General features: G+C 40.4%; 1 protein-coding gene across 1 annotated transcript; it reads right to left on the bottom strand.

The window, feature by feature from the left end:
* Positions 1-5,206: 5,206 nt before the first annotated feature.
* On the bottom strand, positions 5,207-18,660 carry FAF2 (Fas associated factor family member 2). The gene is made up of 11 exons (XM_075209130.1): positions 18,541-18,660; positions 14,179-14,247; positions 13,937-14,071; positions 13,774-13,850; positions 13,562-13,700; positions 10,523-10,608; positions 10,339-10,430; positions 10,054-10,231; positions 7,428-7,599; positions 6,409-6,552; positions 5,207-6,188 (listed from the first exon to the last, which is right to left on the bottom strand). The coding sequence occupies exons 1-11, from the start codon at positions 18,607-18,609 to the stop codon at positions 6,006-6,008; spliced, it is 1,344 nt and encodes a 447-aa protein (XP_075065231.1). The 5' UTR covers positions 18,610-18,660; the 3' UTR covers positions 5,207-6,005.
* Positions 18,661-19,134: the final 474 nt, after the last annotated feature.

Genomic DNA, 19,134 nt, shown 5'->3' with positions numbered 1-19,134 from the left:
CAACAGCACTGGGGGAGTGACTAGGTCTCGAAAGTGCCAAGAGAGGTAGTAGCCGTCAAGTTTGTGCATAGACTATACAGGGATAACAAAACTGTGTCTAGTGTATACATTCCCCTGTGGGAGGCACAAAAAATTACAGTACTTCTAAATATAAAAAGGAACTTGTTATACACAGATTTTGGATGGTATTGTAGGATGTGTAGAACAATAAAAAAAATTATGGAGTAGTAATCACATTTCTTACTGGTCTAAAATTAAGTGAAAAGTTTGTCAAAAAGGCTGTATTGAAAAAGTGTTATAGTAAATAATTTATACAACTATTGTAATTTCAGTGCTATTAATATCCACCAATCAGTCACATTAAAGCCACTGACAAGTCAAGTGAACAACATTGATTACCCAGTTACAATGGCACCTATCAAGGAATAGGAGATATATATATATATATATATATATATTAAGTAGCAAGTGAACAGTCAGTTCTTGAAACATCATGTGTTGGAAGCAGGAAAAATCTGCAAGCGTGAGGATCTGAGCGACTTTGACAAGGGCCAAATTGTGATGGCTAGATGACTGGGTCACAACATCTCCATAACAGCAGGTCCTGCAGAGTGTTTGCAGTATGCAGTGGTTAGTACCTACCAAAAGTGGTCCAAGGAAGGACAACTGGTGAACTAGCAACAGGGTCATGTGCACCCACGGCTCAGTAATGCGCATGGGGAGCGAAGGCTAGGCTGTTTGGTCCAATCCCACAGAGGAGCTACTGTACAATAAACTGTTGAAAAAGAAAATGGTTATGATAAAAAGGCAGCGTCGGACTGGCCCACCGGGGTACCGGTAAAATCACCGGTGGGCCCACTGCCTTAGAGTCCCTCACCTACCCTAGGAGGGCAGGACGCAGACTATGTACTGCTCCTGCACAATGAATAATAACCGCGACGGCGCAGCAGTATGAATCAGTAGGTCACATGTGTGTCAGCTGACAGGAGCAGGGGAAGAGAGAGAGAAGACGCCGACAGGTAAGTAAACTTGCTCAGAGGTTAGAGAGTCCTGGGGGGAAGGGACTTGGAATGTAAGTCACTGTTGGTAGTATAGGGGCAGCGAGACAGGTGGGTGCCATTACATGTGTGTTTTACTAGATGGAAAAAAAAACTAGGATTGTTTTGTAGTGCAACATACCCTATTGTGTTCTACTAATTCTGATGAATTAAGCTGACACAAATTAATGATAAATGCTGTATACAGGCAATCAGAGGCTGTGCTGATGGGCTCTGTAGGCATAGTACTGTTCAAAGTTATAGTTCAATAGAAGCAGGTTAGAGATTACAGCTGACTTACTGAACTGCATTAACTCTCTTTGGATATAGTATGATGTTACCTATATAAAGCTACATTTTGTGAAGTACAGCAGAAAAAATAATATTTTAGCTGCCCTCAAAAAGGCTGTAATTGCAAATATTTTGGGATTGACAATCGCCAGGGCCTACATTCTGCAGTGTGCTGTCAAATGTGTGTCCATTTTTTGAGTGATTTATCAATTTTCAAGGACATTACTTCTATACAATGTTTGTATTAGGATAGACACATGTGAATTAGTGCATGTCTAAAAGTGTTATATATACTGTATATAATATAGTGTTGTTTTTAATTCATAACATTGTGAAATAGCTTATTTTGTGCTTATAATAGTGCAAATCAAAGTACATTTGAGGGTTCGACTTTTAGTCATTCGCTCTGTAGTATTTGAGCCACTAACATAGTAACTTAAAGAAACAGGCTCATTTTCTGTACCCCACCCACTCCTTTCGGTATTCGTGTCCCCGTCTCTTTCTTTTGTTTTCTGAAAAACCTTTAATAAAGACTATTATTGTGAAAAATAAATCTCCCTGAAAGATTGTGACGCTGGGTGATATTCCTATTTTTAATATCAGCCGAGGTCGGTACCATATTTCTTCTTCAGTGTGTTAGATGTAGTTGCTGTGTGTATGTGATGTATATATGGAGTGCTAAGTATCATTTGCCTTGTTCTGAATCCTTGCTATAATTCTCAGTAGATGAACTGTATTATACGCCCAGACTGTGTATAGGTTGAGAGAACCAACGTGGGGGTGGGTAGTGAAGAAGGTAAGTGTTGTGGGAAGGAGGGCTCTTTATGTGCTATGGCAGGGGCTGCTTTGCCTATTAATATAGTGTGAGGGTCAGTCCTTAGACAGTATGGGATATTCATTTATTGGTGGGAGCTATTTAATTTAAATGGGGGTAATGATAGTACCTACTAATTTAATGCTGCAATAGTTTGGGGGCTAATAATTGAATGTTGTCCTGATTTTAAGGAAAAAGGGAGCTATTTATTAAATGTGTACTAAATTATTTAAATTCAAGGCTACTTGGGGGGTGGCTTTATTTATTAGATGTGAATACTTATTATTTAATGTCAGGCAGGTTGCGGAGAAATAGGTCTATTTATTAAATGTGAATGCTATTTAATGTTGGGGCTGAGGCCTATATATTAAACTTGGCTGCTTTTCATTTAACGTAGGGCTAGTTGGGGAGGGAGGCCTAGTGGGTTCACTCATTGCTCGGCTTTCCATATTTCATGTACTTATCCCTTTTTCCAAACAAGGCCCCAACATTCCAGGATCCAGACAAGCAGCAACTGAGCTTAAGACACCAGCACCATGAAGTGAAAACTGCAAGAACAGGTAGGAGAGAGCAGGACAGTCTGTCATATGTCCTGATTCTGATGGGGCAGTCCCGATTTTGGACGATTGTCCTGGTCAGTAAGGACTTTGTCCCCACCTCAAGGACAGTTTGGAGGTATGTCCTGCTTCACACTACTTTGCTTGTGAAAGATGAGCTGCGTACACCTGACAGTAGTGCATGCAGCATTGCCGGTGTATTTGAAGTGGATAGGAAGGAATTGGAAAGCAGCCTCGAACTGGCTAAAATGATAGCCAATAATGGTAGGTCATGTCAGCTCTGGTAGCATGGAATGGAAACCCTCTGTAGAAATCTTGCGTTTGCCACCGCCTACCTCCAACTCGCCATGTGTCCCATTCTTTGTAAGGAAATTAGAATCACTGCCCCAGTCACCTGAGTGATGATCCTTGCCTCCTGACACTGTGCCAGAAGGAGAAATTAAACAGTTAGGTAAGGTGACTGGGGCAGTTATTTTACTTTCCTTCCACTCCTCTGGTGGCTGACCACACCCCTTCTGGTTTTGTGTCGGTGCACACACTATCTCATGGGCCCTTATCATTGCATTACCCCGGTGGGCCCTTCACGCCCCAGTCCGACACTGTAAAAAAGGTGTGCACACAATAGTGCATTACAGCTTGCTGTGTATGGGGCTTTGTAGCCACTGACCCCTGTACACTACCAAAAGTACCTACAATGAGCACATGAGCACCAGAACTAGACCAGAAGAAGGTGGCCTGGTCTGATAAATCACATTTTATTTTACATCATGGGGCTGGCCGGATGCTTGTGCATCATTTACCTGGGGAAGAGATGGCATCAGGATTCACTATAGAAGGAAGGCAAGTTGGCGAAGGCATTGTGATGCTCTGGGCAATGTTCTGCTAGGAAAAGCTTTGAGGACCTGGCATTGATGAGGCTGTTATTTTGACACGTACCACCTACGTAAAACATTGTTGCAGACCCTAGCTCAGACCCTAATTGTCCAAAATGTGGTGGCACTTCTGTCACCTTTTGGCATCTGCTTTGAAGTGGTCCTGTGGTTAGACACATCTGGTTGAGGGTGGTGGAAGCTATAGGAGACAAGGATATTGGAATTCTCGATGTTCCTCAGGAACTGCATGTTTGGATTGGGAGTTGATCTGTTGGAAGAGCGCAACTAGATACGTTATTAATCTCCTCGCTTTGGCCAAGGTTATTATTGCTAGAGCATGGATAGCCTGGGTCTGACCTGACTTTGATGGATGGCCCTAGTTAATGACGCTGTAGGGCATGAGCGATTTACTTACCAGTCCTAAAATACTTTAAAGTATGGTCTAGGCAAAGAAATGCAATATGGTCACTGGGACCTAACTTTGACCCTGATAAAGTGTTTCTTCATTTCTACTGGGGCACTGTCTTGCCCCCGCCTCCTCTTCTTCCACCTTTGGTTGGTCGGCAGCAGTCATCCTGTTTTTTCCCTATGGTTTACTGCCCCCTGCAACATTGTGAGCAAACAGGTTGGAATCCTACTAATAGATCGGTGCATCTTACGATTTGTATGTGATCATGCCTTATTGCTTTATTGTATTGTACTATGTGTCATTTATTGGAACGCTGTAGGCACTGGAACTATGTCTTGTTTCTTTTTCTGTATTGTCTTTAAAATATAAATAAAAAAATTTGATCTGAAATAAAAAAAAAAATAAATGTAAAAAAAATAAAAAAAAATAAAGGAGTTGCAGACCAAGTACACCCCTTCATGGCAACGGTATTCCAGTGCCCGCATTCAGCATAATGCACCCTGCCACACTGCAAAAACTGTTCAGGAATGATTTGAGGAACATGACAGCGTTCAAGGTGTTGACTTGACCTCCATATTCCCCAGACCTCAACCTGATCGAGCATCTGTGGGATGTGTTGAAAAAAACAAGTCAGAGTCATGGAGGTCTCACCTCACAACTTACAGGACTTATGGCATCTGACACAAAGATGATAACAGCAGATCATTTAAGACACATTCAGATATCTTGTAAAGTCCATGCCTTGACAGATCATGGCTATTTTGGCAGCAGGAGGGGGCGTATACACTATTAGGCAGGTGGTTCTAATGGTGTGGCTGATCGGTGTGTGTGTGTATATGTGTAATCTCATCAATCCCTCCTTTCTCTCATCCATCTCCTGAAACACATTTGCACCAATTAACACTACCCATTGTGAATACTAGAACCTAATGAGTATAATTCCAATTAATTATTAAGTGTGTAACCTTTTTAATGCATATATTTTATTTATATATACCTTTTTTTTCTATTTTAAGATTTTATTCTTCTTATATGGTATTTTGTCATGAACTAGTCCCCAATAGACAGTGTGTGTGAGTGTGTGTATATTTACACTTAAATTAGAATCTAAAAATAGACATTTAATTCCCTTTGACGAACTGGAACATGCTTAGAAATCATGTAATCTGAGGAACCAGATGTCGTCCTCAGAGGTATTCAATGTACACATTTAACACACAACAAAAAACTCTAAAATGTTTTTTTAATATCTGGAATAAATTATAACCTGGAATACAGTCCAGTTGGGACATACAGTATACTAGTGACAAGAAGGCATCTAAGCAGGGAGACCAGTCACTATATATTGCCTTTATTACACTACAGGGTGAGGGGGGGGGGGTCAGCAACTAACATGACCCCTTCAATCCCGAAGCGAGATCCATCACACACACACACACTTTTCAAAACTGGGTCACTTAACTTCCATTCACGTTAGAGACAACGATCTCTCTCCTTTGGTCTTTGAGAAAGCAACTAGGAAAAAAAGGTAAATTAAAAAAAAAAAAAAATGCTTTATACAGAGTGAGGAAAGATTTTCCTCTTGTTCCTCAAACAAAAATGACAACAGTTATGTTCCTCACAAAACCTGTTAGAGGGATGGATGTGGTTGAAAACTCCGTAGAGATGGTTCTCCTTTGCCAAGGAAAGGCATGCAAGTCAATGCTCTGCAGGCCCCTCTTGCAAGTGAACAGATTATTTGTCACTTGAAAAATACCAAATGGGACCATGCAACATCTCGCTGCATTCTTATGTTCATAGTCATCCGGCATTTATCCCCTTCCAATGGGGAAAGACAATCACTGCTAAATGCTACCTCCCTCCCCCTTGTCTGGGAGAAGACGCCTGGACACAGTCTGTAGCAGCAGTCATTAAATAAAAAAAATAATGTTTTAGTGAGAATTGGTTATCTCATTCCTCCTCCCTACCTGGCTTTTTGTTTCCTTCTTTCCCAAATTTTCTTGGGGAAATAAAAATATTCTTCTGTCATTCATCCGTGAGGTCCTGTACAAAGAGAAGCTGTGAACGGCTGAGTCCAGCCTCCTGGAGGGTGGGAGGCACAGGAACTTCGTCAGTGGGAAAACATGGCAGCACCCTCCTGGGGAAATTTGCCACTATCTGGAAATGCTCAGGTGTTTCCTTCAGTGAAAACAGAAAATCGTGAATCACCTGAAAGGAAAGAAATTTGAGGTCATTTGATAATTCTGAGTTCAAGAAGAAACAAGTTGCAGTGCAATTACATTTAAAAAAACCAATGTAGAACAGATATTGATCTCAATAGGCTAGAACTAGGATCTGTGCCTCAATGATGTTACAAGTTCCTGGTACTACCTAAGGTTCACTGTGCTCACCAAAATGTGATATGTGGCACTGTAAATGGGGAACTTACCGACAGGGATTGTGTGAAGAGGAATCTCCGCTCCACTCTGGTATCATTTGGCATCTTGAAAATGATTTTTAAACTATTGGGATGGTCCAACTGTGGCTCTGCCGGGAGGCACTCTGACCTGCGTTCCTTCTCTTCCTGCAGGTTCTGTGAAGAAGTTTAAAGTGTAACTAGACAATAGAGTCGTGTCACATGACAGTGATTGAACTCTACACTTTTCTTGCAGCGTTTATAAAAGCTGAATCAATTGTGACAGGTTGAATGACAGGAAAATGTTCCTCCCCTATCAAATAGAGAGCACTTCCGCTCAGCAGATCCTGCATACATTGTCTTTAGAGCAAAATCACTCGTGTGACAGTCAGCACAGAAGCAATACAACTTTATCAAAGCAAAACAAGAGTGGACTTTACATACCGCCATGTGACACCACCTTGAAGTGCACACGTAAGCACATTGACGAATACTGTCATAGTTGGCATATCTCACACATTAAAATGACACGGATGAAAACGCACTACAGTGAAAATTAGAGCTTTAAAAAAAGATGCCCAAAAAAAGTTGGTAGGCATCATGTATCGTACTGAGTGAAGTGTATTGACACTCTTGTACAGCTCGAAAGTTACAGCCAATATTCACAATGCTTATATGTGAAAGAAGTAGACTAAGCTCTTCTGGGTGGGATGTTGAATGAGATCAGATGTCCATATAATTACTGTACATTGCTGGTGTTGGGACTATATCTATAGAGATATATCTATATAATCTATATAGGAGAGAGTTAGATTAGATAGATATATATCTATATCAATAGATATGTATATCCTTTCCAAAACAATAAAGGAAAGTGTTTCGTAGCACTCCTCCCTTATTGAATACAGAACTTATATTACGGTTAATGAGTTTGTTTTTCCGTGAACTTCAATAAACCTTAAAGTAGAGTTTAGTATTTGTTTCTCAGTATACACAACACCTTCTTTCCAGAAGAACAGTCACAGATATAAAGTAATATTCAACAGCATTACCCTCTTCTTCCTCTCCTCTGCCTGCTGTCGCAGCTGTGCCTCCTCCTCCTCTCTTCTCTTCTGCTCTTGCTTCTCTCTCTTCTTACGTTCCTTCTCCTGGTCAGCCCTCAGAGAGGCCAGATACGCCTCATCTTGCTGTTGTCTCAGTACTTGAGTCTGGTTCCGTTCCTCCCTGAAAATGCCACAATTCTTAGTCTGGTAAATTAAAAATCCAGCTTGTGCTAACACACCATGTATTTATTATGGTTAACCTTAGCTTGGGCACATTTTGCATCAGTTCCCGAGTCTGTGTTGAGCTGAGGACCTTATGTTTTTCAAAAGGCACCTTTGAAACTTCACCACAGACATAATTAATAAAACAGTCTGACCCTGTCTCATAAGCACTTCCAGTCCTCCAGTTCCACTCACTATGCTCACAAATGGCAAAATCAGGTGAGGAGTATTAGATGATAGTCCCTTTCCTGCTACACGGGGAAGACAAGGTCTCACAGGTGGGAGTTCATTTTTGCATAGTAAATTATACCTTTTAGCATAACATTTCAAATGTGTAATCTCTTGACTCAAGTATTGCAAATTCATTTTTACTTTTCTTTATACTGGAAAATTAATTAGTGCTAAATGATAAACATGGGGAAAAACTGATTCTGAAACTGTATTCATATTTAAAATGTTTTGGTCAAAGCATGTTTTACACAGTGCCTTGTGCACTAAAAACAAACAGAGGCCACCAATGCTCCTGGGAGACCATGGTATTTCTATGCACTGTATGCAAACACAAAATATATGGTGTTAAATCCAACTTATGCTTGTTCCCAGGAAGCTTCCTCCTTCATAGCTCTCCTATTCTAAGGCCTGCTGTAGGAAAAAGCTGCCTATGACGAAAAGCAGACAAGTCCTCTTTAAGCAAACTTGTTCCAAAAAACATTGCTTAAGAGGTGTTGCTACTAAATTGTATAATTTTTTTGAACAATACAGAGCCAAAGCCAGAGCTAGAGATTTGCTTTATAGTGTCCTAGGTAACAGAAATGCTCTGTACAAACTGCACATTAGTGAATTAATGCTCAGGGGCATTGCAAATAATACAAGCATGCTCTGCTTCAACATTTGAAGTTTTTATGTTTTTTCTTATAGAAGGTGTCCTTGGTACACCGACTAATGCTGGTCACACATGCTGCAATTTGTTTGACATTACCAGATCTGTGCAATTCACATATGGAGAGCCAAATTTCATGTATACAATTGTTTAGGTTCAGGTTAAACAATCAAATCTCAACGAATATTGATGACTTTTGTTCCTATATCACTTCCTGGTCAGCAGGCCAGTTAGTTCATTGGGTTGAACTATATTTCAGTCAAACTGATTTTAATATAAGCTGGTGCCACTTAAGTGTTTGGCTAATTTACTCAGACTCCCAAACTGATTAACCAAATCTAAAGAGCTGAAAAGTTGTTGTGTGTCTATAATTGCTTGTGACAGAAGAGGAAGGAAATAGCTAAGTTTATTTTGTTTGGTTTAAAACACCACTAACTATTGATTTCCTGCAGGGCTGTTTACAGGTATAATTATTGTACAGATCTTTACAAGTGATAGCTGAATACAGCTGCTTTTCTTTCCACCCAAATTTACTCCATACTGCAGAGAAGCAAGCATTCACGGGAGAACTGCTATAGAACAATTAGAATAGGAATATCTGGTTCAGCTTTTATCATCATCATCAATTTATATAGCGCCACTAATTCCGCAGCGCTGTACAGAGAACTCACTCACATCAGTCCCTGCCCCATTGGAGCTTACAGTCTAAATTCCCTAATATAGACACACACTCAGACACAGACAGAGAGGGAGGGAGGGAGACAGACAGACAGAGACTAGGGTCAATTTTTGATAGCAGCCAATTAACCTACTAGTATGTTTTTGGAGTGTGGGAGGAAAATGGAGCACCCGGAGGAAACCCACACAAACACAGGGAGAACATACAAACTCCACACAGATAAGGCCATGGTCGGGAATTGAACTCATGATCCCAGTGCTGAGAGGCAGAAGTGCTAACCACTAGGCCACTGTGCTGCTTTTAGCTGTGCCAATTTTCAGTGGCAGCTAACAAAAAGGAATTGTAAGACCTTTAATGTTTACAAAAGTGAAACAGAACATTTATTTATGTTTTAGGTATGTTTCGGCACATGGAGGTAAGAAAGCTAAAAAAGCCCCAGTACTGGTCATAGAATTTGTAGGTGGGTGAATTTGCTCTATTCTCAGTGATGCTTCAATATAGAGTCCCCCTATTAAAGTAGGGCTAGCACCGCTAAATACAAAAATGAAGAGTCAAAAACAAGTGCACTGCATCATTTATATATATTTTACAGAACAAACAGTTTCCACAAACACAGCAGGGATTATATGTAAAATCTTAACAAAATTAGACAATTACAGTTCTAAACTGTAATGTTGCAATCTACTGAATTTTGCTTAAACTGCCCTAGAGCGCATCGATACAATCCTCAGTGAAAGTAAAAACATGAATCACACATAAAATAGCTGTTAAAAGAGCAGTTGCTGGCAGATAGATGTCAATTTAATGGCTCTATACATATACACACACACACAATGTCTATTTTACTGACTTACCGTTCCAGTCTCTCAGACATTAAGTAGGTCTGGTTGGCCTCCATAATAAATGTCAGCTGGTTAATTAAGTCCTGCGGCTGAATTAAACCTTCCAGCCTGCCAACAACAGTCATCCTACGGTCCTTTAGCATTATCATGGCAAGGAAAGGGTAAGTGTTTTCACGGAGGGCCTGGGAAACTGATTTAATACGAAATGAAAAACATTAGTTAATCCTATATTAAACAATTTCATAACATACACACATTTCAAATAAGGCAAAACAAATGATACAACATTAAACTCACCTCTGAATCCCTCTGGCTTGTTGGTGGAACATGCCCAAAATAGCATTCTGCTATTAACAAAGTGAGTGACCTCTGAAGTGCAGAGGGTGTTCCTGATGGAAGATACAGAGTAGTTGACCATTTTGGACCCAAGCAAATAATAACAATAAAAAAAATAATTAAATAAAAAAATAATGCAACCCACCTGCAAAATTCATCTGAGTCCTGATGATCTTCCCCATGTAGATATACTAACAAGAAGCGCAGCTCCTGTTTGGCATCATTAAGAGCCTAGATAAGAAAGTATGTATTAAAGTGGCAATAATAAAAAAGACAACTACCTTTTCTGACAAACAAATGTACCTACTGACTTAATATAAAGGGTATTTTTGTATATATAGTGTTAAATCACTATCCACAGACGGTGGGTTATGTTTCACACCTAAGAGACAGGTCCCAGGAAGAAAAGACCACTACTCCTCAATTTACCAGACGATCTGTAAGAGGAGAGTAGAAGAGACCACATTCCGGGGTGGGCTGGTATGTCTCCTATAGCCATGGAAAGGGGATTTTACAATGAATACAACATTTTCCCTTTACCCTCTAAGCAGAAGTGGGTAACAGGTGAAGGGTATCTCCTACAACCACCCTCAACCGGAATGAGTTACCTGAAGGACTATACTACCAAAGTTGGCCTCCACAAGGCAGCAGTGTCCTCTTTCTAAAATTTGGAAAAAGACATGCAGTGACAAGAGACCACGTTTGCAGAGTAGCCACCTTATTAATGCCTTATAATGTACTACCCAAAAAAAATTAACTGTCCTCTAACAGAGTGCGCAACAGCCCTGAAAGAATAGTTACCCAAGTTACAGAGAAGGCCTATTTTAAATTACCATTCTGATCCAGCAGGTGTGCCATTTGGAGGAAGCAACAAATCCATTACTATTGATACATGCAAAAGGCGCACCTGAGCGACAGAACTTGTAGTTGATGTGAAAACCATAGGACATTTTTGATTGGAACAAGGGAACTGTATGAAGGACCACCTAGTTTTTGGTAGAAAACCAAGTATTGAGAGTTGTGGAAAGAGCTGTCAGGTCACAGACTCATTTAGCCAAAACCATACCTAGGGGAATATAACGACCATAGAGATGACAAAGAACAAAGGAGCACCTTGCAGGACCTTTAGACCGAGGCTCAGGTCCAACTTAGAAAAAGGAATGGAAATGCAGACAAACATGACCAGGGCCCTGTACTAACACTAAACTCTGGATGCAGCAATAATGGATGTAAAAAAAAAAACACTAAAAAAGTAGAAACCTGCACTTCATAATTCTAAAAAGAGGCCCTTTTCCAGGCGTCTTTGTAAAAATTTGTATGGGCATGAAAGATTGCGCAGGACTGAAATTATCACTCTGATAAGATAGTGGACAGGAATAGTCATAGGGAAGAACTAGTCATATTCCAGTGGTGCTGCCAAATCAAGGGCTCTACCCTCATCGTTTTCACTAGGTTCTCCTTCCTTTTAACTCAAGAAAGGGTCCAAAGTCTCATCAAACATTTTCCCAACCAGTTGAGAACGACATCTGCAGGCCTTAAAATTTCCTTGAAAAGTCAATAACAGACTGAATTAGTAACTGGTCAGCTTGAGGCTGGTACAATTGTGGATGCCTCATGTAGCAGGCACAGGACACTGGAGACACTGTGGCCACACAAGAGCTACTGTTCTGCCAGCATTCCTGCTATTTGCTGGTCTATGTAACGCTTGCAGAATTCTATCGTTCTTTGGGGCTCCCTGGAAATTCACAGCTACCATCTTTAAATGCTGTAACCAGCCAGGATCACGATTCAAAATTCTGCAAACTTTTGGGGAGAATTTCTCATTTCAGCCCTCATTGCTCCAGATATTATGGTGCCTGGGACAAGAAAACAGACAATACTGGGGTCACTAGATTTTTCCATCTCCTATTCAGCTGAGATCTCAGACCAGAACAGGTACTCCCACTATTCACTGTTACACAGAATCAGTAAGCATGTGCCAGTTAAATGAGGCGACCACATGTGCTTAATGAATATTCAAGCACCCTGCGTTTGCATCATGGTGTTGACCTGCGCTGGATTCAAAAAGGATCCAGGAGGTATGCAGAGACCTAGCATTACCCAATCTTGTAAGGAAAGTAGTTTTAATTATTGGTGCTGGTTTCACAGTGCCTTGGGCTTTAATCAATGTGTGAAAACAGGGACCCTTTTCCCGACAAAACATTTGGCCTTAAGACAAAGGCAGCATATAATGCGGAAGGCCACTGATATTTACTGGGTTTAAGCATCAGTGGACTCTATACTGCTGAAACAACAATTATTTACCTAATACCCACCAGAGATAGGGAAGTGGGTTAAAGCAAAGATCAACAGCCACTTTGGAAAGAGAAAGTGCCTTGGACAAAAAAGTCCTCACTATTAAGCCACACTAGAGAGCACATTGACCTGCCACACACTGCTGCAAGTCAACCTCACACTCATGATGGCCAACCTAGTCTACTCTCCACTCTTCCTTTGCTCTCCCACCCAGACCTTAAACTAGCTGGACCCATGCAAGCAAGGTGATGCTGTGGATGTGAGAAAAAAAAAAAAAAGAACACTCGCAAGTCAGCTGTACCCTAAAAGAGCCAATGAGAAATCCATTACTGGGAGGTATCACTGCACCAAACCCCACCTCAGGAATGGATCGCTGAACAAAGCTCAGTCAGCAGAACACTTTTTTTTTTTTTATTATTAGTTATTCAGCACTATTCCTAATCCTTGTATGGTCAAATTCTCTCTCAATACAGTGGTTTTGATAACTCATTTGACTGGTTGCGACTTCATCCTTTCTGAACACACTACACTCCAGTTGTCTGGTAGGTAACTAGGCTGACGCCACATCAAGAAAGCTTGCTCGTTATTTTATGTACAGTTGGCTGTATTACTACTATATTCAGGATTACATAATTTTTGCATGATTCTTGGTAATGACTTGACAAATATGAACTTTACCCTTATTATAAACCTATTTAGGAGCATGTTGTCATCTATATAGTTAAGATTGTTTCAATAACATTATGCAGTCTTCAGTTCTGTCAAATGGTTTTAGGAGTCATCGTGAAATTGCAGGCATAAAACCGTGTGCTATTTTTTAAGTAAATATTTGGGTGTATTCTGTTCCATTTGTTGCACAGCTTTAGAGAAATCCATACATCTATGTTACCTGACTATAGGTCCCCTGGTAAAACACAGGGTGTGTTCTGCCATACTTCTCTTCAAACATCTGTATAAAGGAGACTATGTCCCCCACTGGGTCCGTGACTCTGCTTCGTGGGTCTGGTCGAATAAAGCGAAGAGCAACCCTAAAAATGATAAGAGAGAGGTTGCACACAAATCCTAAGATCAATTGTAGACAAATGAAGGCAGATGACTTACCTAAATATATCAAGCAGTGTGTAGTATGTGATGCGGAATGGAAGCATTATTAGGTAGTAACCCCATCCTAGAAGCCCCTAAAACAAGAAAGAGGCACATTTCATGTCTGCACAAAAGGGGACAGCAGTCACTCACTCACCAAAACAAAGGCTCCTATACTCACCCTTGGTTGTGGCCTAGCCACCACATAACTGTATACTCTGTGGTCGGCAGTATTCACCTGCAGTGGCCGGTTAGGTGTAGTGTTAAAGACACTGGGAACTCCCTCCTGTTCATTCAATCTGTCCTGGACAGCAGCCTAAATGTAAGATAGGGAGACGAGCTTGTAGATCGAATAAATCTAAGAGCTTGTGCCATTGAAAACTAGCTAATATAAATCAATGTTTTAGCCACATGGGTAAATACCTCTATATTCCAGTTGTGCTGCTGCAGAGTTTGGCGACATTGGTCCATTGACTCTATTCCTGTCAAGTCCTGCAAGAGGAGAGATATGAGAAACGTTGGCAATGATCTTGCAGAAACGTTATTCGGCATTTATTTGTAAGCCACCATAACACTCTGCTGCTCCAGGTATATCAAATCACACAAAACAACAGTGCAAGTACATAGAAAGTTGAAGGTGCAGACGTATAACAGAGGGTAGTTGGTTCCTGCCCATGAGAGCTTACAGTCTAGAGGGAGAAGGCTATGTGAAGACAATAAGAGCTACATGGATGTTTGAAGAATCAAATGCCATACATGGTATACAATCTAAACTAAAAAAGGCTAGCAAAACATTCAGTTTGCAGTATAAAAACATAAATTTAATACACAGGAGAACATCTGCCTTACATCGTGAGTGGAGACTAACCAAAATACAACCAGACATTGGAGGAAATTTTATATCACCATGCTTTAGACTGATTATTATTTGATGGATGGTCAATACAGACAGAAGAGAGACACAACTGAATTCTTTTTTATTTCCAGGCTAAGATTCAGAATTTATAAAAATCAATACTATAAAAATATAATGAGCAAGTGAAGCCACAATTTGTATTATTTCATGTAGATTATTCAGCTTGATGACATTATATAATAACTTGTGTTTATACTTAACTGTCTTCATGCTTTATTTCACCTATATGCTTTATTTAAACTAATGAAGTATATAGCTGCTGACCACTAGACAGATTTGTTTTGCATAAATGTACAGTGTGGTGGTTGATTCATACACAGGAGCAGTGATGTCACAAATTCAGTTTCAGCATTTTGGCCTGTATCAGTTGCCATCACAACACCATCCTAAAGTTAAGAGTTGGATCTGTCTGTAATGGAGTGAGGAGGCAATACTTTGGTGTTAATTTGAAATTCCCCTGCAGGTCTGCTAAACAGTAATGTATTTTATCTTCATTATTCAAGTATTAGGTTTAGTAAATCTAAAAGAACTTAAACATTTCTTAATTTTAAAAAAATGTTGAAAGCATTTTTCGTAAAAAAAAATTGCAGCTTTAAAGGCATATAACTTCAAAACCAGTGTACATATCTGCATAAGATTTGGGGGGTTCTTTACACCCATGGCTGAATTATACCAAATTTAATTGAAATTAGAGAATGTAAGGTAGATTTTTTTTTTTAAATTGTGTTGATTTGAAATGGAAAGACCCCATAGATCTCCATAGAGTTTACAGAGTCAGGATCCTTTCAGCTGATGGTTATTACAGATGAAGAGCACAGATCTGAGGGTAAATCGTGCAAAATGTGTATACCCATAATTCGGCATGCTGATCCAGGATTTTTTCCCCCAACTGTCGTTGGTAAAATAGTTAAAGATGTTGCATCAAAATAAATTTTCTATAGAGTGTAAGTAACCAGCCTAAATAGGATTCATATTTACCATCATCATCACCATTTATTTATATAGCGCCACTAATTCCGCAGCGCTGTACAGAGAACTCACATCAGTCCCTGCCCCATTGGAGCTTACAGTCTAAATTCCCTAACACACACAGACAGACAGAGAGAGAGATTAGGGTCAATTTGATAGCTGCCAATTAACCTACCAGTATGTTTTTGGAGTGTGGGATTCTCTACATCGGTGTTGGGCAATATGATACACTACAGGAGCCACATGGGGCAGTCCCCTAACTTTAAAAAGGGCCACACATTACCTCTAGCCTGAGTAATAAGGTAAAATAATACATTTAATCAAAGACAGACATTATCCATAATAATGATATCCATAATAACAGCAGTTATTTTAAACAAATGTTACAAGCTATAACAATTCTTACAAGAGAACAGGAAGGAGCTAGGGGCCACAGGTGAAGGCTTGGAGGGCCACCTGTTGTCCATTATTGTCCTACATAAACACTGCTGTTTTCATCTATGAGAACAGAAGCATTTGTTGACATTATTGAAATTAGAAAAACCTATTTCTCTGGCGCTAATAAACAGCAAATTGTAAAAAATATATATATATAGGTATCAAATGCAGCAACTCAAAAAAGAGGCAGTGTTAAACCTCTAAAAGAATATAGCAAATAGAAACAACAAGAGTTGCGCAGAATCTCCTATTATTTATTGGATGAATTGAAATTAGAGTTTGACAATTTGTTGTGATGATTACTTGTTCGGTAGCCCTACAGTACATTCTGTAATTTGCAGATATTCTTAGACCATACTCTGTAGTCTGGACGCCCCACTATTTTGAAGATTATAGGCTACAACGGAATGAAAGAGGAGTTATTGAAATGTCTAAAGAACAAATTTCAGTTTGGGCGGAATTAGTCTTTAATGTTATGTTTTGTTTCAATACAACACATCTTTAAGTGTTAACCTATCCATTCTGTATTAATTGCTTCCATATGTGCTGCATGTTCAAATGCCTGACATTCAAAATTACATATGTGACAAAGGAAGAACCTACATGCCCACCTCAAAATGCCATGGTGCCAATTTGATGTCTGCTAGATATAAGATTTTCAATCTTCATGGAAGCTGTGTCACCCTGATGTTTATGTAGGTTTAATAATGTAGTGAACCAATCTTGATGGCAGCACCAGCCTACACACACATCTTATGAGGTGTGCAGACTTACCTGCTTAATTTATAGATGATATGGCTGACATATATCTTTGATGGACATCACATTTAAGTGCAATATTCCCACTAAACCATAGCAATCAGACACTTGTTTTAATTGAGTAACTTGCAGTAGACAGATTATTTTTTGTTTATATAGCGTCACAGTGCTTTCTACAAATGATTAAATCATTCACATGAGTCCCTGCCCCATTTAAGTTTACAGTCGCAATACCATACCATACAAACACAATACCAGGGTTCATTTCTATTAGAAGTCAATCATGCTGCATGGCCTTATCTGTGTGGAGTTTGTATGTTCTCACCATGTTTGCGTGGGTTTCCTCCGAGTGCTCCGGTTTCCTCCCACACTCCAAAAACATACTAGTAGGTTAATTGGCTGCTATCAAAACTGACCCTAGTCTGTCTGTCTCTGTCTCCGTGTGTGTGTGTTTATATATATATATTAGGGAATTTAGACTAAGCTCCAATGGGGCAGGGACTGATGTGAATGAGTTCTCTGTACAGCGCTGCGGAATCAGTGGCGCTATATAAATGGTGATGATAATGATACATGTTTTAGTTCTGAGAAAGGAAGCAAATACAGGGACAACTTACAAACTCCACAGATACGCTGGTTACAATCAAACATACAGCACTGTGCGCCAGCAATGCTAACCACTATGCTGCCCAGATAATGCCAATTGCTAGCTGTGGTTCAGTGTAAATGTCTGGCTGCGCACACTGCCAACTATTACGTTAAGGAATCTCTGATCATTTTTCCTAGCACCTCTATGGGTGAACGAAAAAATGAGTAGAGATTCCATCCTCAACATCAGTGCTCTGTCTCTGCCTGTACTGTTCCATTGACACATTGCGCCAAGGTTTATTCCCCAGTGTTTTAATATCAACCTGTTGATCTCTTCTGTCAAATATTTTGATGAGAATATCAGTCAAGCATCCAGGGATAATTTGGTGCATTTGACTCATTTATTTTGGCACAAATATCCTTTATACAATTTAGGCAATTAAGACATTTTTTTATTAAGTTACACAGTCTATAATTATGATTAACAATTTCAACAACCTACAGAGTAATGTCAAATATGTGTGACATTCGTTTATGGTACAACTTGCTGCTTACACAATTGTCTTTATATTTTAGTAAAGTTGAAAAAGCCACAAACGCCAATGAAACATATGTTGAACTGTGGGTGTATTTGGAAAGAAAGTGATACTTTGGCAGACACCTAAAAGTTATCGGCCGATCCAGAACACACTTCCAAGGCATGTAGTATACATTGTAATTACAGATGCAGCACATGGCTTTGTTTACGGCGGTCACACAGGCTCCATGTACGCAGGAACTGGCATGTATGTGGTGGTGTGATCATCCCCAAGTGCTCCTGACCCCGGCATCACCCTCCAGATCTTATCTCCCCTGCCCTCTGTGTGGCGGGCTTTTGTCCCACTGCCACCTACAAGGCCGCAGCACAGCCCCAGCCATTTACATGCAGAGGACAAGCCTGGACCTACTCTGCAGACACCCTGTTCTCATCCTCCAACTCATCCCCCTCTCCAGCTCCCAGGACTTCATACAAACTAGGCCGGGCTCCTGCCCTGCCCGCGGACACACCATCTGTCCATGACACCACACAGCGTCTCCTCACCCATCGCCCTCCGTCCGCTCCTCCAGCCCTCTACCTGAAACTGCAGCAATTTCTCGGTCTGCTCCTGGGTCAGCCCCCGCTCCTCCGGCTCCGGCGCCGCCATCTTCCCTCTCCGCCTTCTGACCCGTCACTCCCATTAACCGGAAATGACGAGCGGGATTCGTGGACTCGGTGGGGCTGGACTTCCGCCATGTGATGACTATGTGAATTCGATACCTAGCAACCAGCACCCAGTGCTGGGATAAATCTGATGCTAGTGTTCATTATATTATATTATATTATATTGTAGTGTAGTGTGTACTGCACGGGCATGTAGCTGAGAGACACGTAGAGAAAAAGCACCTGGGCCAATGCGTTATAACCCATAGCAAGCAGCGTATATGTGGTTGCTAGGGGACAGTGCTACAGGCACTATAGTAGTGCTCTAGGACTCATTTACTTCTCTTGTATAAGGTATATATTCCCGTACTGCGCACATGAGTGTGTACACATAACATACAAATGGGGCCTGATTCACTATGGAGAGTAAAGCAAAAAAAAAAGAAGTAACTTGGCAAAACCATGTTGTACTGGAGGGGGAGGTACATTTAAAATATGGGGATAGATTTCAGGGGCTAATGCAGGATTT

The sequence above is a fragment of the Mixophyes fleayi genome, chromosome 4, assembly GCF_038048845.1.
Source record: "Mixophyes fleayi isolate aMixFle1 chromosome 4, aMixFle1.hap1, whole genome shotgun sequence".
In the NCBI taxonomy this organism is placed as follows: domain Eukaryota; kingdom Metazoa; phylum Chordata; class Amphibia; order Anura; family Limnodynastidae; genus Mixophyes; species Mixophyes fleayi.
The sequence above is the reverse complement of the archived record's forward strand: the minus strand, read 5'-3'. Positions and strand labels throughout refer to the sequence as shown.

Excerpts from the sequence above, each read along its gene's own strand:
- FAF2 (XM_075209130.1), bottom strand. The coding sequence starts at position 18,609 with ATGGCGGCGCCGGAGCCGGAGGAGCGGGGGCTGACCCAGGAGCAGACC. Across the intron at positions 14,072-14,178 it reads AGCACAACTGGAATATAGAG|GCTGCTGTCCAGGACAGATT; the intron begins GTATTTACCCAT and ends TCTTACATTTAG. Across the intron at positions 13,701-13,773 it reads ACACTGCTTGATATATTTAG|GGTTGCTCTTCGCTTTATTC; the intron begins GTAAGTCATCTG and ends TATCATTTTTAG.